General features: G+C 46.4%; 1 protein-coding gene across 1 annotated transcript in view; it reads right to left on the bottom strand.

Annotated features, from left to right (window-relative positions):
- Positions 1 to 5,862: 5,862 nt before the first annotated feature.
- BOD1L1 (biorientation of chromosomes in cell division 1 like 1) overlaps positions 5,863 to 21,837 on the bottom strand; it is a 41,923-nt gene continuing 25,948 nt past the window's right edge. The window contains exons 13-24 of the mRNA XM_040487828.1: positions 21,555 to 21,625; positions 20,851 to 20,923; positions 19,536 to 19,609; positions 17,578 to 17,662; positions 17,140 to 17,213; positions 16,102 to 16,177; positions 15,860 to 15,894; positions 14,755 to 14,800; positions 12,931 to 12,980; positions 12,749 to 12,833; positions 12,182 to 12,335; positions 5,863 to 6,636 (exon numbers count right to left, since the gene is read on the bottom strand). Coding sequence (XP_040343762.1) covers positions 6,519 to 6,636; positions 12,182 to 12,335; positions 12,749 to 12,833; positions 12,931 to 12,980; positions 14,755 to 14,800; positions 15,860 to 15,894; positions 16,102 to 16,177; positions 17,140 to 17,213; positions 17,578 to 17,662; positions 19,536 to 19,609; positions 20,851 to 20,923; positions 21,555 to 21,625 — 941 coding nt within the window. The 3' untranslated portion in view covers positions 5,863 to 6,518. The remainder of the gene's footprint in view (positions 6,637 to 12,181; positions 12,336 to 12,748; positions 12,834 to 12,930; positions 12,981 to 14,754; positions 14,801 to 15,859; positions 15,895 to 16,101; positions 16,178 to 17,139; positions 17,214 to 17,577; positions 17,663 to 19,535; positions 19,610 to 20,850; positions 20,924 to 21,554; positions 21,626 to 21,837) is intronic.

The following is a 21,837-nucleotide window of genomic DNA, read 5'->3' as shown; positions in this document are numbered from 1 at the left end:
AATTCTGCCCCTGCGGTAAATGTAATTTTCTATGCGTACAACGATATGAGTAACTTTGGGAAGGTCTGCCCACAAAATATTCATAGAATGCTCATGGAAGCATTGTTTAACCCAGGAATGACACAAAGACCAGTAACAGGCAACTAAATGGCTTTAGTACATTGTGGTAAAGTCTTTCACTGGAATCCTACACAGTGGTGAAAATGAGCCAACTGGAGCCACTGGAGATGACTTTTATTTATTTATTTATTTTTTTCTTTCTTTATTTAAAAAAAAATTTTTTTTAACGTTTATTTATTTTTGAGACAGAGAGACAGCATGAACGGGGGAGGGTCAGAGAGAGAGGGAGACACAGAATCCGAAGCAGGCTCCAGGCTCCGAGCTGTCAGCACAGAGCCTGACATGGGGCTCGAACTCACGGACCATGAGATCATGACCTGAGCTGAAGTCCGACGCTTAACCGACTGAGCCACCCAGGCGCCCCTGGAGATGACTTTTAAAACACGGTGTGAGGGGCGCCTGGGTGGCTCAGTCGGTTGAGCGGCCGACCTCAGTTCAGGTCATGATCTCGCGGTCTGTGGGTTCGAACCCCGCGTCGGGCTCTGTGCTGACAGCTCGGAGCCTGGAGCCTGCTTCGGATTCGTGTCTCCCTCTCTCTCTGCCCCTCCGCCGCTGACACACCGTCTCTCTCTCCCCCTCAAAAATAAATAAACATTAAAAAAATTAAAAAAAAAATTCTCTTTATGTAAAGTGTAAAAATGTTCACAACTTGCAATGTTGTTTAGGGTCGTATGCACATGTAGTAAAATGATAAACTTGTATTTATAATGGTCGTGGTAACCTTGTGGGCATGCTGGGAACTTCCAGGAGGTGTTGGTATTTATGATTCTGTGTCTCAAGCTGAAGGGTGAGTAAATGAGATTTTAAAGAACAATTCTGTCAATGGAGTCTGCTTAAGATTCTCTCTCTCCCTCTCTCTGCCCCTCCTTCACTTGTGCACACTCTCTCTCGTTCGAAAATACATACATACATACATACATACATACATAAACAAACCCATTCATGGGGCGCCTGGGTGGCTTAGTCGGTTGAGTGTCTGACTTCGGCTCAGGTCATGGTCTCGCAGTCTGTGAGTTCGAGACCCACATTGGGCTCATTGCTGTCAGCATGGAGCCCACTTTGGATCCTCTGTCCCCCTCTCTCTCCTCCTTCCCAATTGTGCTTTCTCTCTCTCTCAAAAATAAATAAACATTAAAAAAATTAAAAAAAATTCTTTATAGCATATGTACATACATCATATATATGTATATACACACATATACATTATATATATAATCTTATAGCATATGTATATACATATATCCATACTTATGTACTATGTATATTATCTAAGACATATGATATTCTTATTATATACTTGTATATATCATATGTATGTACATATATTTTATATATGTATATATAAAAGTTCTCTATCCTTTTGATTGTAAGAAATATTCCATAAATACGTAATATTTTAAGAGTATAAAAATGTAGATAGGTAAAATCTCATTTTCGTAAAAAATCTATCTACCTATTTCATTAATTCAAAGGCACACTTTTGCCTCCCATGTTTTAACACCTCTGGAATTAGAAAGTATCTTTTTTTTTCAAGTGTATTTATTTATTTTGAGAGAGAGAGAGACAGAGCGAGAGAAAGAAAGAGAATCCCAAGCAGGCTCCACACTGTCAGTGCGGAGCCCGACTCGAGGCTCCATCTCCCAAACTGTGAGATCGTGACCTGAGCCGAAATCAAGAGTCAGCTGCTTAACCTGTTGAGTCACGCTGGCACCCTAGAAAGTATCTTAAAATTGCTACCGATCAAGTGGCAGTTAGGCTACAGTTATCGTCATGTGTTCTCGTTTCTAACTATTGATACTGCTGTGAATGACGTGCATCATGGATTCTGTGTGCTTTGATTTGAAACATCATTTAAAGTGTCTTTTCAAAGATTGCATCATGATTTGGCAATAAAAGAGAGGTAGTGTGTATTCAGAAAGTCCCAGGAACCTGGCAGCAAGGAATACCTGACGTATCAGGGAGGCAGATACTGTGTTGGAGGAAAAATACCTGTGATTTCATCTTTTCTTGCAAAGTAACCACCAAGTTCCGTGTGAGACAAGAAAGGAAGGTATCCCAGAGCAGGTGAGGCTGTTCCATCTTGTTCCTGAGCTATTTTTCAAAAGATTTTGTGGTGGATTCCCAGGCACACAGCTAACGGTGGGAGGAAATCATCAATCCCTTTCATTTCAAAGCAACAAGTGGATATGATGGATTCATGCCTCTAGTGAGACTATGATGAGTGTCATACTCTCAGTTTTTTCTTTCTTAGTATATAAAGTAATGATGATGCATTTTATAGTCAATAGCATCTTAGATTTCATGAAATATGGCATATGAGTTTTATATGTACGTAAAAAGAAAAGTCTGGAGGAATTGTGTATCAATCAAAGTAATAACATATCTGACTTGTGGGCTTACGAGTGGTTTTTTTTTTTTTCTATCTTTGCCTCCTGTTTTTTAAAATGTTTATTTTTTGAGAGGCGTGGGAGAGAGAGAGAGAGAGAGAGAAAGTGCAAGTGGAGAGGGGCAGAGAAAGAGGGAGAGAATCCCAAGCAGGCTCCGTTTGAGGGGATCGATGCCACAAACCATGAGATCATGACCTTAGCTGAAATTAAGAGTTGGAGACTTAACTGAGCCACCCAGGTGCCCCTGCTTGGTTTCGTTTTTAATTTTTTCCACAACCAAGACATTACTTTTAGAACAAAAATGCTACTATTTAACAAAATTCAGGTTTTATATCATTTGTTTAAAAAGAAGCATACAACTAAGAGGGAGCGAGGACGCTCCAGCCTACGTGTGTCCGCGGGTCACCTGGCTCCTGCCACAGCAGACACTGTCACGGCCACACTTGTGGACGCTGACGAGGCTCACGGCATCTCGGTTCCAGTCCCAGCAACACGTAGTGTGTGTGTCCTTAGAAGTCAGTGATACAACCTGAGTGTCGCCTCTCCTTGCCATAGAACAGGGGACGCCGATATCCTTCACAGGGCTAAGAACCGAGTGGAGTTTTCAGTTTTGAACCTCATCAGTTTCCGTGGACGTTGAATTACGTTTCTGGGTGTGCAGGTGTGTGTGTGTGCGTTGGGGTGCGGAAACAGGGGTTTTAGGGTTTAGTAACTTCCGGGTTAAATAAACTAACCTAATTTCTTGGAAATTTATGTCCACTGCTGATACATCCAGTGAACTTTCCAGAAGGGCCGCAGGGTGAGGAAGCCTCTCTTGGAACTAGTGCTTTGTATGATGTGGAGCTATTGAAACAGTTATTGCTTCCAGGAACTTTCTGGAAAGTTGACCTGGCGGTAAAGATGGCATCCATCATGGCCTCCAGTTCACCCTGCTCGTCAGCTTCTAGAATGTTCTCTTCTCTAGGTTCTAACCTTGCTGAAAACTCGCCTTATACTTAAAAGAAAGCAAATAACGACCTCTTCCTCTGGTCTGTCAGGAGTTAGTCCTTCATCTGGCTTCCCTCTTCCCCCTTCCGGGTCCTGTGCCTGGACAGCAATCTCTGTGCAGCACAGCTGTTTCACTGATGTCACCCTTCAACACCTGGGTTCAGACTCGAATCCCTGGTGCCAGGCCTGGTGCAGGAGCTTGTCAGATACATATTCCCCAGCACGGTGGCTTCGATGGGAAGACAGGCCCTCGATTTCCTTCGCCTCAGGGAGGTGTCCGTGGATGGCGAAGAACACCTTATTCTTGACTTCATCATAATGATGGCTAAGCAGTAATTCGGGGAAACGTAAAGTGCTCTTGCACATAGGATGAATAGAAGACACGAAAATCACAGAAAGCAAGCAAACCTTTCAGCATTTGAGTTCGAATTGTCAACTGCCAGTCTCAAATCGGTTAGTAGGTTGACCAGTCGCTCGATGTCTGGGCTCCACTACAGGATGGTCCTGAGGTCGGTGGGCCTGCTGTTGAATTCCATCAGTGCCCCCCTCCCACGGGGCCTGGCACGGAGAACCCCGACCTGGGGGTTAGGAGAGTTGAGTCCCAACTTTGCCACCAACCCACTTTGAGATCTCGCCGGGAAGAGGAACACTAGATGGCCATTCCTAATTGGGGTGCTTAGGGCAGGACATCGTTAGTAGGTTGTAGTCTTTAAAAAGCCTAGGTGGTGGTGGTGGGGGTGGGGGCATAACGTGCAGAGGCCTCAAGTAGGCAGGGAAGGACTGTGGTCGTGCACGACCAGCTTTAGCTCAAGAGGAATTAGCCACATCACTCTCCACCAGGGGATTTTTCTGCCCCTTTGGGAAGTCTTGCTGGCTTATTCCAGCCGTCTCAGCTCCGCGATGTGCTGGTGTTCATATTGCTTGCGGAGGGGCAGAGAGTGGTGGGGACAGTGGTAGCTGGGCAGAGACCAGGGGATGGCAAACACGGAGACGGTCTGTGCGGGTCTCCAGGGGAAGCTACAGGCATTTGGCGCAGACGTTTCCGTGGAGGCGAGGGCGGTCTCGTCCCCTGCAGAACGTTCAGCGTTCTGACCTCCTCCCTTCTACTAAATGCCAGCAGGACTGAATCATCGTGATGACAGAGAACTGCTCCCCTGTAGTTCTGGTGCCCCATGGGACAGTGTCCCCTCCCTACCTGGCTTTTAGAACAACTGGAAGCCACAATGGCCTAGCTGAGTTCCCACCAGAAAACTGCATTTCCCAGTGCCGATATTTAGCTCCAACTTTATAAAGAGGCAGCACTTCCTCCTGGTCCGACGACTCTATCGCTGTCAGGCCATGCCCAGAACGGCTGTGACCCAACCGCATACGCAGGTTTCGCACTGAGAATGCAGTTTGAGGTGTTTCTGGTAATCCAATCTAAACCCCACAGTGCAGAGACTGTGGCTCCAGGACTTTGGGGCCTTGGAACCAACTCTGGCTTCTTCCCTTGACTAAGAGAAGCCACTTTCCATTTCTGAGCTTTGGTTAAATTCATCCACTTAAATGAAAACGAGTAACTCTCTTGTTCTTGTGTCCAAGGTCCCTTCCAGATCCAACATTCAGTTCTACCGAGGGGCCACCACGGACTCATATTTGAAAGTGAAAACGGAACAGTATCTCCAACACCAAGTATTTGAAGAGAAGAAGTGTTTTTCACAGGAAGAACATTTAAAATACGGGAAAAAAAAAAAATCTTACCGCTCAAGTTTTGGAAACATCTTATAATTTATATATAAAATCTTGTAAGAAACCATGTAAAATGACAGAAATATCCACCTTACATTAAGAGGCAAAAAAAAAAGTTCACACACACTGAATGTAAATTTTAATTATAAAACAATATGAACAAAACATTTTAAAATAATCTCAATTATTTGGCAACTCATCACATCCATTGCTAGAGACAAATTTGATCTTAAGAAAAATTTAATCTTATGAAAAAACTTAGGTTGGACAGTTTGTTCATATGGGAGTTAAAACATGTTTAAAAAAGAACCCGGCGATAAAGCCAGTTTCTATCTTGAAATCACCGTGTATAAAACAACATAAAATCCTGAAGCTCGATAGACAGGAGTGACCTAATCTCAATGCATTTCTTGTCACCGAGAAAGGACAATATGGAAAGAAAATGGGTAAAAGCCTCGGAGTAGCACAGAGGGGAGGAATGAACACCGACAGAGAGGTTTTTGCTGCAGGTGACGGGATGTAGGACCTCGCACGCCAGTGGGGCTGGAAGGAGAGCCACAGAGGCGAGCATAATCTAAAAACAAGGTACATTCTTAAAAACAGTCACAGCTGTGAACAGAAAAGCAATGCAGACCCTTTCTGGAGCTAAACTACTTTACTGGGATACATGCGAGAAGATTCTGTATTTCCTGCCGGGTCATATTCATATAGTTACAAGGCAGGCAGCGTCCTAAAACATCTCTACTGATGACTGCATAGCATTGAAACCCACCCCACCCCTTTTTTTTATAAAAAAAAATAATAAAATAAAATAAACAGATATATAGTAAAGTTCACAGATAAGTTTTCTCTGTAAAATAAATAAAGTGTTCATTGATTAGCATCATACATAGAGTAAAATACAACCTATTTTTACATGTTTATATACTGTACACAGATTACCAGTAGGCAGCCTGGTGTCTGATGGGCTGGAAGGGTTCGCATTAGTGACGTGTCCCATCGGGAAATCCCAATTTCACATGTTAAAATATACAACTACTTTGTTTTGAGTTCAGATACAAAGTAAACTTATTTTCCTTTATCTGAAATAAATGTACATAATATCTTCTATGAACAGTAGTTTATAAAGCTGTTTAAAACAGAACAAGAAAAAGCTTGCACCTAGAAACTCAGAGCACATGCATGTCCTTTCCCTGGTTTAAAAAAAAAAAAAAAAAAAAAAGCTTATGGCCCCGAGGCTCGTCCCTCCTCTCTCCGCGGTGTCCTCCACAAGCCAGGGGGCGGCGGCGGCCAGGATCACCGCTTGGCCTTCTTCGAAGGGGCTTCTTCCACCCTCTGCTGGCCTCTAGTTCGGGCTCCGGGGGGGCTGGCCTCCCTCTTGCGCTTGCTAGGAGGGGAGAGCTGGGCCTTCGATCTGCAGGAAAGAAAAGTCAAGGCAGTGATGAGAGCTGAAGGGAACGGCTTCAGTAACTTGGGAGTTCTTTAAACAAGGGGAGGTTTTGGACTTTAGAGCCAGGAGGAGAAAGCCCGGGTCACGTTTCTGCAGGAAGAGGCAGCTCTAGGGGGGAGCAGTGCTGACTGGTCATCTGCTGACCGCCTCATACAAACGGCACGAGGGCAGCTTGGAGGCCTGTAATCTGCTTCCAGCTCCCTCACGCTCCGGGTGCCCGCCTGGGTCCAAGCACCTTCTTCTCTGGGTCCTAGTTCTTCTGTCTGAAAAGTAACCTCCTCCACGCACTGCCCCGAGTTGAGACGGCCAGCGGGACCCCAGCAGGGCTGTCCACTACATCTGGGCGAGGGCCAGTTTACAGAGAAGGGCTGGCAATGGTAGAAAAGGCACCGGAGGGGGAGTTCGGGGCGGGTGGGGGAGGCGCACATGGGTGGCTCAGTCGGTTAAGTGTCCAACTTTGGCTCACGTCATGGTTCATGGGTTCGAGCCCCCCATCAGGCTCTGAGCTGACAACTCGGAGCCTGGAGCCTGCTTTAGATTCTGTGTCTCCCTCTTTCTCTGCCCCTCGCCTGCTCATGCTCTCTCTCTCTCAAAAATGAATAAACGTTTTTTTTTAAAAAAAAAAAAAAAAAAAGGCACTGGAATTTCCTAAGAGCATTCTGGCCAATCTCTTCGCTCTGTCTGCCGTGACAATGATCTGTTGGAAACCTCAATGAATGGTGTCACTGTCCTGTTTAGTATTATATGGATGTCCCTGTTGACTATCTGATGGCTTTCAAGATAAAGTCATCCCGAGAATTCAAAAGTCCTTTACAGTTAGCCCTTGACTTCTACACCACCCTGGGCTACGGTCCTGCCGAAGTCCTGCCGTTCCCAAACACGACATTCCTTCACGTTTTCGTGCTTTGACATGTGAATTCTTGGAGAATCACCCACACCTCCCATCTAGCACACGTGAGCGTTTTTAGGCCCCAGTTCAAAAGCAACTCCTTCCGGGAAGCCGTCGTCATCGCAGAGCGAGCTGCTCTCTTCCAACTAGAGGATACAGTCATCGTTCTAGAACGACACGTGAACAGACCTCAATAGGAAATGCCACTGGCATTGCTTCTATTAAATTTCGTTCACGAAAATTTTGTTTCGGTGATAGAGGCAGAATGTGAACACAGGTGATGCTGCAAAACCGTTTTGGCGTGGTTGGGGCCAAGGAAAGTTGAAAATCACGTCCACGCGTCTGCGTCCGCTAGGCTGCTTCTCCAGGGTGGCCGCTGGGTCCAGTACCGGGTACGCAGGCACATGTCCGCGCCTGTCCGTGTGCTACCCGGGAAGGAGAACACCACGGAAGCCAAGTCTGCAGGGGCGGACCAGTGGGGCCACACCGACAGGAGAATGCGTTTGCTCTATCGTCCTTCTGACGGCACAGGGACAGAACTCAAACGGAGTCAGCTGCGCTTGTACGGGACGCGGTTCCGGCGGGCCCGCATGAGCGAACGTCCACCTCGAGCCGAGTCGGGGAAGCCGCCGGCCACTAAGTGAACACCTATTTGCCGGGCAGCCGGTGTATGCCGGGCCTGTGCCCCATGCCATGTGGCGGGGAACAGCAGCTCTCGGTCAGGGTGCTTCTTCCCGGCCGGAGGGGCTCGGTGGGCCCCCCAGGATGCGGTCTGTGACCAGCGGCACCAGCATCACCTGGGGCTGTCGGCAACGCAGACTCTCGGCCCCCCACCCCGCAGAATGGCAATCTGGCAATCTTCTTCCTAGCAAAAGTGTCCATGATTGGTCTGCAGTTCCGCTTTGGGAAACACGGACCAGACTTTCCTGAGATTCATCCCCTCCCTGATGAAATAAGGATAAATACTACATCCCACATAATGAGGATTAAATGGAGAATCTATGTGAAAGGCGCCTGGCCCTTTAGTCCGCTTCCCTTTCCAGGACGTGGGGATATCAGCGCATGTACACATTATACACACCCGTATGCTGTGAGAAGCAAACTGTTGTGGGACAGGTCGCGACAGCCTTTGTACAGCGTGAAGAGTCTTCTATCTTTGGTGCGATGACGTACGGAAAGTAAGACACGCCCCGCATCTCAAGGAAGAAGCTTACAGTCCGAGGGGGACCCACTGCCATCCTCCGCACAGCAGGCGAGAGGTGCGGCAGGAAGGACAGCAAAGACACCGAAGCAGCGGGGGGGGCCCCCCCCCCGGTGCTCCGGAGGAGGGAGAGTCAGGATGGCAGTGCCTGGCTTACTGGGGGCTGGTGGCAAGGGGGCTGGAGACCCAGCACAAGCCAAGGCCAAAAAGGAGGCCTCGGCGCAGCCTGTGGGAAGCGGCAGGACGAAGGGGGCTGTGGACGGTGGGGGCTGAGCCAGAAGCGGCCGTTTTGCTCGTTACCCCATCGCCTCGCCAACGCTCCGGCTAAAACACAAATGGTTCTGGGCTATGAGATGCCCGACCATGCTGTGCTGGGTTAGCCAAGCACTCAGACCCATGGCCACCTGGGAAGAAACACGCCTCGCCCTCGGCCCTGGTGGACGGGAGCCGGCAGGGAAGGCGCACAAGGGTCAAGGGCAAGTCCATGTAGGAGGGCCGACATTCCTTCCACAGCCACTCCAATTCCTTTTGGAGGAGGTTTCCATTTGGGAAACCAATGATACCCAAAAGACAGGTCTTAAAGGAACTTGGGAAGAAAACATTATCGTACCAAAAATAGGCTCAGGGCATTAAAAAAGACTTGGAGTGTAAGCAGGGACTTACCTTCCTAATGGGGGAGAGTTACTAACTTTCTCGCTGGCAGATAACTTCTCTTTTGCTAATTTTTGGCGATTTCTAGAAGAAACTGTCTCTGGGCTGCCATGTTTGGATGCTGCAGGTGCCGATGGCTTGCTAGGATGCTTTCTGAAACAGATTACAGAAACACCGGGCAGTGGTACCCTCAGCACTCCAGTCCCGGGGCCTGTCCCGAAAGGACAAGGCTCCTCGTGGGTGAGTCAGAGAATGGGGACTAAAAGCAGAAAATGGTTGGTTTTCCGGACCGATGGTAAAAAGTGGACCTGATGTCGTCTACCACGAACTGCCCGCACGGCTCTGGATTTGCTTTGATTGTGTGGGAGGTTTTTCCATGATTTAGAGGAAGAGGAATCTGTGATAATAACAAATACACTGGCTGACAAGACAGCAATCCCCACAGTGCTCCCCGCGGGAGAGTAAGGGCCCAGAGTCACAGAAGTACAAGTCACAAGGCTAACGGATGAGGCCCTGGGACTGGGCCGAGTAACGGTCTGCACAGGTAACAGGGGACCGGAGAGCTGGCTCGCCAGGAAGCCCGGGAGAGAAAGCTCGTGTGAGCTGCTGTGCGGCTCCAGCGGGGAACAGAGAGCCGGGCGCACGGCTGGCTGCAGCGCGTCCCTACGAGGGACGATGGGGCGATCCTCTCCCCGGGTTCCTTAGCCCACACGTTGTGCAGGACACGTGTGCAGAGCAAGTGCTCCGGAGTGACACAGAAACTCTGGGGAACACGTGGATGATGAGGGGGTTCAAAGTAAGAGGACACCTAGAAGTTGCCCACAAGCGTTTAGGGAAATGCTGGAGAGAAGCCCCCGGAGCAGATCCAGAACAAGGGCAGACGCCTCTGGGAGGCCAGCTCCTACTGCGCACAAGGAACAGAATGCCAAGCAGGGCTGGCTTCCCCGCCCCCGAGGACCCCGCCGTGGGAAGGCCTTCCGAGAGGAGCCGCGGGCGCAACAGGTTAGCAGCACTAACCCACGGAGACCCCGGCCAACCCCCAGCATCTGGAATTAACCAGAGCCAGAGCCCTGGAACCAATCAACGGATGCCAAGGAATCGAAACTAAGACAAGAGAATCCCTTTGTAAGTCAGAAGCCCTGAAGGCACGTTAAGGAGAGCGCCGACAACCTAGGCGATCACGGAATCCGAAGTCGAGTCAGGTTTGTTTTCAAAGAGTGAATTCGAAACACCTGACCGCTACCTGCAGACGCTCACTCAGAGACCACAAGAAGGCCCACAGACTGGCCGTGAGGCGGGCCCAACTGTCCCGGCGGAGGCGGTGGCCCTGCAGTGGTTCTGAGCCCGATGCAGGGGACTGCGCTCCACTTCCCGCCCTCTCCCACGCACAGGGGACCGGACTCTGGCTCTTCTGCTTATCTGAGCTGCTCCAGCTAAAAACCAAGTACGAGGCCACCCGCCACCTCTCTTCACCATGCGAGTTCCTGAAGTCTTGTGGCTCTGAAATCTGATTCTTGGAGAAACCAAACTGTGGCGCCAGTGGCTGCTGATGAGTTAAGTATGGAGTGATCAGAAACGGTGATTTTGGAGCACCGGGCTGGTTCAGGCGGTGGAGCGTCCGACTCTTGATTTGGGCTCAGGTCACGATCTCACGGTTCGTGGGTTCCAGCCCTGTGCTGGGCTCTGCACTGATTCTCTCTCTCTCTCTCCCTCTGCCCCTTCCCTGCTTGCTCTCTCTCTACCTCAAAAAAAAAAAATAAGCATTAAAAAAAAAAAAAACTAAAAGAAATAGGTTGATTTTAAGTCTTCACGTAAACACACGTCACTATTACTGCTATACGACGGTGACAGATATAATCAAGTGATACTCTTGAAATAAATGTTCCTGAACTTTTTGCTGAATCTTGGGTAATGAAAGGACAGAAGATGATACCACAATTAGTGGCTTGTGAATCACCTTAAACATGGAAGATACTCTCGCTTTAGTAGGTTAATAAACCATAAAGTGATGCAACAGGTCTCAAAACGTGCCCTGGGGAAAAGAACACTGACTGATACTAACAGGTGCGGGTGGGGGTATAACTGGCGAATAATGTCTGTTCAGACAAAGTTCAACAGGTTTCTTTCCTCTAGGACCACGCCAAGCCCTTGATATTCTCATGTGCACTGGGACTCCTGAAGGACAAAGAATTCACTGGCACTCCCAAAACTCATTTGCCCATGGCACTCTGTCTTCCAGAGGCTTCTGGCTGACCCGGGGCCTGGGAGAATGAACTCTGGGAAACATGAAGTAACTTATGTGAGGAAAAAATGGTCACGTGCGGGCAATTTCCCACGGTCAACCTGGTCCGGGCCACCGGCTGCACGCGCCTCACCAGTGACGGGTGTGCCTGCCTCCTCTCTCGCTGGAGCTGAGCCGGCTGCAGACGGGGCCTGTGTGCGCGCCTCCCTTCCCCCACGGGCCCAGCACGGAATCCGAGACACCGAGTGACGCTCAGTAAGGAGCTGTACCGGGACCGAACGGGTTCCACCAAACGGGCTTTGGGACCCTGGCAAAGACTCGAATGTGAGGGTGGAAGGAGGGTTTCTCCGAGAACTGCAGGGTGCGAGGGCTGAGAGCACGTGCTCTCTGCTCAAGATGCAAGCAAAGGACACAGCTTACACCGCGGCACGAGGGGGTCAATGAAAAGAGAATCCCGTGAAACCCGAAGCTGCTTTCTGACGGGAGAAGCTGCTGAAGGCCTTTGGAAGCTCTCTGCCCCCGTTACCTCTGAGCCTCGGATCTGGTGGTGGACCTCGTGGTGGCTCCCGAGGGCTCATCCTCTTCCTCCTCTTCCTCGTCCTCCTCAGACTCCGGGTCTTTCTTGTCCTCGGTGGCTTCAGACACTGATTTCTGGCGTTTCCTTTCTGGCTCTGAAGATTCTGCTCAAACAGAAGGGTAACACCTGGATTCTACAATTCCCCGAGACACTTCCAGAGGAGAGTCATGGCGCTTAGAGCGTAGGATATGAGGGACTTGGAGGCAGAAGAAGTGGTTTTCCATTTCCTTTTGTTTCAGCACTTGCAACTCAGAACTGTTTAACTTAATCTCAAACACATTTGCGATAGTTTACTTAGGCAGTTCACAGCCAGCATTCACGAAAAATCCACATGTACTCAGAAAAGCATCTGGGATGTACCATTTCTGACATGGGATTAGAGCCATTTCACACATATTTATGTAATATTAATACTAGCTGTGCCCCACTGGATTTTCCCTCATCCAGAGAAAAACTCTTAAAAAGGTGATTTTGAAATGGTAAGACTCCGCAATTAAGAACGTGCCAGAAACATACCAGCGTCGTCTGACAGAGTGAGCGAGCGCTTGGGCTTTCTTCCTCTCCGACGCACGCTCGCTACTGCTTTTTCTTCACCATCATCCTAGAAGCAGTAACGATAAAGTGAAAAGGGTGGTTAACTGAACATTTACTAAGTTTATTCCTAAAGGATGGACCTTGATGAGAAAACTGACACTTACATTGCTTGTACTTCTTTCTTGTGGGGTAGTGGTTTCTTTATTGGACTCATCTTTAAGAAAAGGAAAATCTTTGCATTAATACTTGGTGTAAAATCAATTTTCAACAGTCTGGCTTGTTGTCTCCGAATGTACCAGTGCTGATTAATGCCGTTACCCCAGCTGTCACCATCTTGTATCAGGCAAGCGGAGCTCGAGTCAGAATACCCAGCAGAAAGTACATCTGAATCCAAGTCGAGACCTCCAAATCTGTGCTTCAGACCCGTCAGAGGTCACCTGCGCCATCTGGGAAAATTATTTAAATTCCCCAAGCCTCAGTGTTTCACCTGTAAGCTGAGGACCTGGCTTAGCCCACCCTTTCAGCTCGAATGCTCTGAACCCAGAAAAGGAGGAGGAAAGGGACATCTGGGACACCTCGGGACACACAGGGAGCTGCGCATCAGGACGAGAGACCTCACAGAGACCTCAGTGTAGCTCCCTGTTATAATACCCATTTTACAGTTAGGAAAAATGAGGCCCAGGTAACTTGATGTGAGTAATTTGTTCAGAGTCACATCACAAGTGCATGCTAGCTGGAATGCTCTGACTGTAAACAGTTATATCGGAGCAATGAGAAAAGCACATATTAGAGGCCGATTTTAGGTTGTGCGTGCCTGGTCTTTACATACATGCTTCCTGTAGATGTTACAGCTTTCTGACGGTGTATCTGAAGTTTAGTTTAAGGCGCTGTTTGAAGTTATTAAAGTTATGTAGATGGAACAGTCATGTCAAGAAGGCTGGCAGTGGAGAAGCCTGCCTCAACCGGCCATCGTTACCGAGACTCAGAAAATCACTGCCAAACCACTGATCACGCAGCTCAGATTAGACTCTTTCAAGGGGATTCAAGTTATAAAGGTTTCTTGTTATATGGATTCAAAATATTATAAAATTATGAATAAAAACTGGTTAAAAACCAAACATAAGAAGTCCCCTTTGTAAAAAAAAAAAAACAAAAACAAAAACAATAATAATCAGCCAACCTTAATTTTCCAAGAGACAAGAAAAACCGGAATTTGATCACAAGATCAAATGTGATCAGTTAAATGCGGAGAAGTTTTTAAATCACGTATTTGCTTTACCTTGCTGAGAACATGTACTTTCCTGATCTAACCAGCTGTTTATTTGATCCCAAATCGTGGTCACATTCATCTTTTTGCCTGTGCCAATCCTTTAAAACCCACCAATGGGTCTTGTTGGTTTTAAGTACAAAGTTTTAAACCACGAAAGTAATATATACACATTGTACAAATTCTGGAAAATGCAGGTAACGAAAAGAACACGGAATGTTCCCATGATCCCACCACCCCGGGCCAATCACTGTCAACATTCTGGAGTATTTTTCTCCTTGGAACGGGGACCAAAATAACGGAAGCAATTGTATCTCTTGCACTCTGCCTCCAGAACTGCACAGGCTACTTTCAAAACTGTGTGAGAACAACAGGCTTTTGAATATCAATTCCTATCTTCCTGGTACGAATGCCCAGTCCCCAGCCTGACCCATCTCTTCCTTAAACATACCTAGTAAATTATGGTTTGGACACGGCAGTGTCGCCCCTCTTTTACTTTTGGTTGCCTTCACCCTCCTCTCTGGAGGCTTCCTCAAGAAGCCTGAAGCCAAGAAGGGCTCCTGTCACAAGAGAGGCCAGTAGCAAGAGTCTCCCAAGGGCTACGAGGGCAACTGTTGAAACCCACTTCACTGAGAAACAATGAAACTCTGAAACCTTCCCCCATAGGCGGCCGCCTCCGCTCTGTCCCTAGATCCCGTGCAGAGCAACGCTCGAGGCATACCTGCTTGTGTTAATTTTGGTTTGCTGCCAGGTGGAGACTGTTCTACCTAAATTTAAACAAAGAAAAAACTGAAGTCAGCAGTTAGTTGTCACCACCAAGAAAGTCAGCAATTACGTAAGGAAGGTTCAAGATCGCTACGATGTGGGCAGAATCTGTGGAACCTGTCTCCTGTCGTTGGCTAGGTCTACCAAGAGAACATGGATGCCGTGCTTGTGAACGCATGGTCTTTCCACAGGAGGACCGGGGCTGCCACGAGCCTCGTCCCCGGCCGCTCTGCTGCTATGCTGGGAGAGGAGCACCGGAGGGGACGTGGCATGGCCCACTGTTAATATTCCCCAACTCGGGCAAACCATCTTACACGTTGTAAAGTGCATTCACACGTGGCTCCTCGGTCCTGCTGTCTTCTAATAACTCTACTGAGAGAAGCACGGCAGGTACTGTTATGGTTCTTTACATCCAAAGACACGGGAGTCTCTGGAGGCTCACATCACTAGCCTAGTGCACAGCTCTGGCAGGAAGTGGCAGAGTGGAGACTCCAGTTCCATTTGGTTTTGTTAAAACACTGGACGTGTGTTTGTCCTTCTAATAATGCTGCCCTTGAAACTCATGCAGTGAAGTCTTGATGCAATGATTTTGTTGGACGGTACACGTCAGGGCCAAAGACAAAGAAAAGATAAAGTATCGCTGAGGATTTTCCTGCACTGATATCAGGGTGCATTTTATCATGAAAGGAACTCCATAGGGAGTAGTAACAGGTGAGACACAGTGAGGGTTTCCATAAAGAAGCCATTATCTAAAAATCACATACAACAGCCATTTTCTACATCTTAATCAAGGATGACAAGAAGGTAAGTCCCTACGTAATTTCTATATAACCAAACTTACACGTGAGGGTGGGATCGGACTGAAAAACAGTATGTTTACGTAGTTACTGGTAACTGAAATGTTACTTAAATGGTTATTCAGGATTCTATTTGAGGAACTCGTTCAATGCTTTCCAAATATTAAAAAAAAGTAAAGTGGTTCAGAACACGAATGCTGCAGTATATACTATCCAGGTCCAGAGCAAATGCTCCCAGATTTCTCACGTGCTGCAATTACTCACAGTGACAACACCAGGATCTGTTTTGCAATCTTCTTCTAAAAAATACAAAAATAAAAATCTCACTTAGAAAATCAGTTTGAAAATATCTTTTTTTTTTTTTTTTTTTTTTTTACATAAGCTCTATGCCTGATGTGGGCCTCAAACTCACAACCCTGAGATCAAGAATCTAACGACTGAGCCAACCACGCCCCCCTGGAAACGTCTTTCCTGTGAACCGAGAACACATGAAAATAAATACCTACTTGCTTTTAACACTGTTTCCACGGGGTATTTACGGGGTCTTCCTCTTTTCCTTTTAATAATTACTGGCTGATCCTCCTAAGGGGGGAAGGAAACAAAGAGCAATAAAATTTTGTTGTTGTCTCCAAATGAGATTTAGAGTTCTCTCCTAAGACGCAGGTCTCAGATCCCAGCTCTGTCACTTAAAAACAAATACCTGGCTCAGGGCTCCATTCCCAGTCGTGCATTCTGTCACCTTGTAAACACGGAGAGCTGTACTACTAATTCATGGAGTCCTGGGGATTAGGTGATGAGCTAACGGAAGTGAGTGCTTAGTGTCAGCTTTTACTTCTGCAGTCGACATATATGTGCACTTAAATATGGATTCAGTCCTAGTCACTTGTGACCAAATGTTATCCCTTATAAAAAAAATAAAGCAGGCCACTGATCTTCTCATACACAAGTGTGAGAAAACAAAGAGAACTATTCAGAAGTTGTATCAAGTCAGGCAAACTTGGTCACAGTCATCTGGATGTGGCTGGTGTATAGGTTGTTTCCCTTGATTTATGGGCCTGTCTCAGGTCAGCGGGATTCTGCCTCCACCGCACCCCCGCCCCAGGCTCTGCACATCCCCCAGAGTAGAGGGGGATGTGGCTGGAGGTCGGCCTGCCCTCCTGAAAGTGGGTCCCATTCAGCACTCGCTGTGGGCCTTCTGTGCACCCGGCTGTGCTGTCCCCATTTCGCCCTGTCTAGACTCCAGGGCTCAGCAGTCCTGCTCTCTGACCTAAACATTGAGGTACAGCTCTGGGCTGATCCTACATGGTCGTGACAGAAGTAGGTCTCTTAAAATGTTCGGATGAAATGAAGTGAAAATGAAGAGAACAAGATTAACCACAACGACACCGATGATACGATGCGCGGCGTGAAACGGCCCAGCGCGCTGAAAAAACGAACGACCTCAAAGGCACCTGGCAAAACCTTTCGGTAATCGCCTTCAACGCACTCTATCTCTTGTTAGTACTCGCGTATCTGAACAAGAAGACAGGAAGGACACTGCTTACCTCCTGAGATTTCACCGTGTCATCGTCATTCTGCTCCGTCTTTTCGCCAGCAGCTTCCCCGCCACTGTATTCGTCTGCAGAAAGAGCACAGCTCAGTTCACTGCTGGGGACCCCGGGCAGCCGCGTCGCCACCACACCCGTCCAAGTGGCCTACACGGTCCCAGTCACCGACGCGCGCACACGCCATCCTCAGGCCTATGCCGCCCAAGTTAAGGCGCTGCAGTCTGGCTAACTGATAAGCATACTTTGGGTAGAGTTAAGATCCAAATTCAAAACTATTCCCAAGCCCTGGGGCTATGAAGTGTGAGCCACTGGATTCTCCGGGAAGGACAGCTGAGTCATCTGCAGCTGTGGCCAGCGAAGCCTGGGGACAGAGACGCTGACACTTGGAAGGATTAGTCTCTCCCAACAACGTATCTAAGTCTGTGTATCACTCACCTTTTTCGTCCGTGGCCCGTGAGGCAGTGCTGTTCGTCTTAGAGCTCATTTTAGATAATTCTTCCAGATCTCCTGCGTTCTCCTCCTATGGAGAGGTTGAACAAGACCAGAAGCTTCCTCACCCTGCCTCCTTTTGTCCTTCCCAAAGTTTTCCTTTCTATTTCAAAAGGTATTTCCTAGGAGTTTTTGTAGAAGTTTGTTGCACAATTTTTAAAAAGTAACTGTTTTTGCTGCTAGTGAGGCTATACCAAAAGATACAAATTCCCAAGGTAGGCCCACAGGAGATAAGGCTAGACTCTACAGCAACAAGGCCATTCTTTTTTCCCTGCAAAACAGAAATCACTCTTCCTCCCTCAGGCTGGATTTTGGCTGTTTGTGAGAACCTCCAGAGAAGAACTGATAGGAATTTGCAACAGATTTCTTTTGTTCGTTGGGAGGTGGAGGAGGGGGTAGGGGGTGGGGTGGGGAGGGATAAAGGGGAAAGTGCCCGCGAGAATCTGGGGGGATCCAGCTGGGCTGATTTAGAGCAATGATCTCGCAACACATGAAGTCATCCCTTAGGGGCAAAAACGTTTTGAGCAAGAAACGTCGAAATGCGATACTGTAATACTCCCATAGTACGTAAACAAAACCACATAAATTAAAATATAAAATGGGAATTCTGTCTTACAACATTGAAAATATTATCGGTATGTGATTTTTTTAGTGAAAATGGTTGGTATCTTTGACCTAAATTTAACATGAAATGGGGCGCCTGGGTGGCGCAGTCGGTTAAGCGTCCGACTTCAGCCAGGTCACGATCTCGCGCTCCGTGAGTTCGAGCCCCGCGTCGGGCTCTGGGCTGATGGCTCAGAGCCTGGAGCCTGTTTCCGATTCTGTGTCTCCCTCTCTCTCTGCCCCTCCCCCGTTCATGTTCTGTCTCTCTCTGTCCCAAAAATAAATAAATGTTGAAAAAAAAATTAAAAAAAAAAAAAAATGTAACATGAAAAAACTTACATGAAATTGAAGGGAAAATATAAAGGTACCCCTTCAACCTGGTCTCTCCAAATCTAGGTGTACTGTCTCAGGATTCTTGTTCAGCACAGGGCAGGGGGAGGGATGCGCTTAAAATCCTCTTTCTTTCCTTCACCATGACCAATTGAAATTCATGACATTACATGGCTCCCTCTCTGGTTCTTAAAATCCTGCCATTACTTTTTATTTAGTTCATTGGTCACTGGGAGAAAAGAGAGACTCTGAACTGGTTTTACTAAGCTAGAATTCAACTGCATGTATTGATATAAGTTGACTTCAATACTTCTGGAACAAAGTGGAAAAAATAAATTAGGGAAAGAGAGAACAGGGAGACGGAACTAGTTTGGAAGAGACAAAAAGCAGTACTGAGTCTCAGAAATGGAAGCGTGCCCAAGAAGAGGTGTCGCCAGGAAATGCAGAAACGGGGGCCTGGAGAGCAAGGGCAGAAATACAAATTTGTGAGCCGCCTCCCTGAGTCCTCAGGGGAGAATAAGACCATGTGAACGAGAGGCAGTGGGTGAGGCCAATCCTTGGACTACTTCTATTTTAAGTCCAGGAAGTAAAGAAGAAGGCAGAATATTGAATTTTTAAAATAACGTGATGCGTCACTGTATTTCAATGTTTTGGTGCAAGCACATCGGTAGCATATGACACTTTGGAAGAAAACACCTAGAAACCTTAAGTAAGTGAATATGACTGAACAGAAACCTCAGCAATGGTTACATATAAACTGTGATGTTACTGCCCTTACAGCTTAAAATGATCAAGTGCAGTATTTGTTGTTTTGCAGGATCCTAAAAAATATACCTTTTATGATAAAGTGACTATTACAGATACGTGAAGTAAAAAGGATACGAGAATGAGAAAGAAGATCATAATAAGTATTCACAGTGATGTAATTAGGTTGCCCCCAAAATCTAAAATTAATATGTGGAAAAAAATACCTTTGTATCTTGCGGCTCAGTTTCAGAACACTGTGCTGTTTCTATTCTGGAATCTAGGACATCTGGATTTTCATCTGTAAATCAGTTTGGACAGAATCACAAAGGGGTAAAAGCTAAATGAAAAATGAAATGCATAGTTCTATTTTAAGACACTTTAAGGCTTCTTTTTTAGTCTTGTGATATAGTGAACCCAAAAGTTACTCTAAATGTATTTATGTCACGTGACTTGAGCACTGAACACTGATGGTGGCCCTGGCAAAACCAGGAAAGCAAAATATAAAAAATAAAACAAGAAATCCACAAGTGCTCAGATGACACCAAAAAAGCAGCAGGTTCCATGGAAAGGGCTTAGGGCACACGGAGTTCCTGGAGATACGTTAGCACCCTCAATGAGTTACCACCTAGAAGGTATAGTTTAGGGATTAAGACCACGGGCTTGGGAATCAGATTTACTTGGTGGGAATGAAGTCATCGTCTCGCCAAACCTTCACTTACAAATTCATTTACAAAATGGTGATGATGCCTAACTCACACAGTTATTATGAACGTGTATAAAATAACATGAATGGTGCCTAAAATATGAACTCGAGAATTAAAAAACAATTACATGCTCCTAACCAAAAAAGGAAATTCTTTTTCACATATTCTTTCTCACATATTATTTAATAAGCATTTATTGCATTTCTATTTTGTGTCAGGTATCAGTCTCTGTACCATCCAATACGGTAGCCATTAGCGACACGTGGCTGTTGAAATTTAAATTAAAATTGAATGAAATTATAAATCCAGTCTTCCGTTCACACTGACGGCATTTTACTGCTCAACAGCCAGCCACATGTGGCTCTGGCTACTGTACTAGACAAAACAAATGCAGAGTATTTCCACCCCTGCAACAAGTTCTATTGGATGGCACTGTTACAGACCGTGGGAAAGTCAACAATATGAAGCACAGAAGGGCTACTGCATTTAAGCTTCACTAACACACTTCACGAGCTCTGTGGGGCATCTGTTTATGATATAAAATAAAGAAACTGGTGGCCCCTGGCAGGGTCCAGGCACAGGTTACAGAGGGACCCATAAAACCCAGGGTTTATGTCAGTCCCAGTGATTGGGTCTTCTGCATGTAGTTTCTAGATCAAGTCCAGAAAAATCCTTGAGGTGCCAAGCCAGTCTGGACATAAACTGGACTCAAGAGTTGTAAAGTAAGTAATTATCACCCTCAAAAATTTTCTAGGATGTTTGCCCAGTATTTTGGATGTGAAAATAATATGATCTTCAAAGATGTCTAAAAGAGGAACATATATATTCTACATACCCTGTTCATCTTCTGAAGAGGGGTAATGCTTCTTTCTTTTTCTTTTAGGCATCTGCCTTTCTTCCTCTTCAACCTGGAATGAAGAATGACTATATTAAAGGCAATACAATCTGGGACCACATCTATTGAAATGACAGCACATTATATTAGCTTCTAGCCTCTGAAATAAATTTTCATGCAATTTTTTTTTTTTTTTTTTTTTTTTTAAATCTAGGATAGCATTTTTGGCATCTAGATTTGGATGAGACTTATTTTGTGAGCCTGAGTCTTTTTTTTTTTTTTTTTGGATCTGAATGTAAATCCATACGAAACATCTAAATCTGTTTCTGGTTAGATACTGTAATCCAACAACTTTAAAATATGTTCTTAAAGAAGTATTTCTCGTTTTTACCATCCCTGAAGTCCAGCTGTGTCTTACAATCAATGGCATGTCATAAATGAATCGGTAGGGCTCTTCTCCTCCTCAGTGGCCCAGAAAAGAGCCAAGGAAAGGCAGGGTATGAAGTAACACTTAACCTTCCTGACTGTACAACGTGGACACATCCCAGTAACTACTTACACAACACAAGAGCATAAACAGATAAAAGGGATACGGAGATTCATTTAATTTTTAATACATACAAAAAAGTGAAGCCTTTCTCCGTGCACCAGTGAAAACACTAGGTACAAACCGTGAAATACTTGAGTTTCTTATGAAAACTCACCTCTTTAGGATTTGCTTCAACACTGTGATCTCTTAAGGCTTCTGTGTTGTCTTTTCTGCCATTGGACATCTCTGATTAATAAACAACAAAAAAGAAAAAAAAGGTTAAATTATTCATTCCGGTACTTATTTGAGGGGCGTGCGTGGCAGGGGGAAGGACTTCATAAATCTTTGTGACGGGGTCCTCACGGCAACTACGTCAGGTAAGCTCCGTGATTTCCATTTGTAAAACGTGAGTAAATGGGTTTGTGGAAGGATGAAGGTCACTGGACTCTACACAGAGT

This window comes from Herpailurus yagouaroundi, unplaced genomic scaffold (assembly GCF_014898765.1).
Source record: "Herpailurus yagouaroundi ecotype Mexico unplaced genomic scaffold, PumYag 28, whole genome shotgun sequence".
Lineage (NCBI taxonomy): Eukaryota > Metazoa > Chordata > Mammalia > Carnivora > Felidae > Herpailurus > Herpailurus yagouaroundi.
Note: the sequence above shows the minus strand (reverse complement) of the source record. Positions and strands in the feature narration are given on the sequence as shown.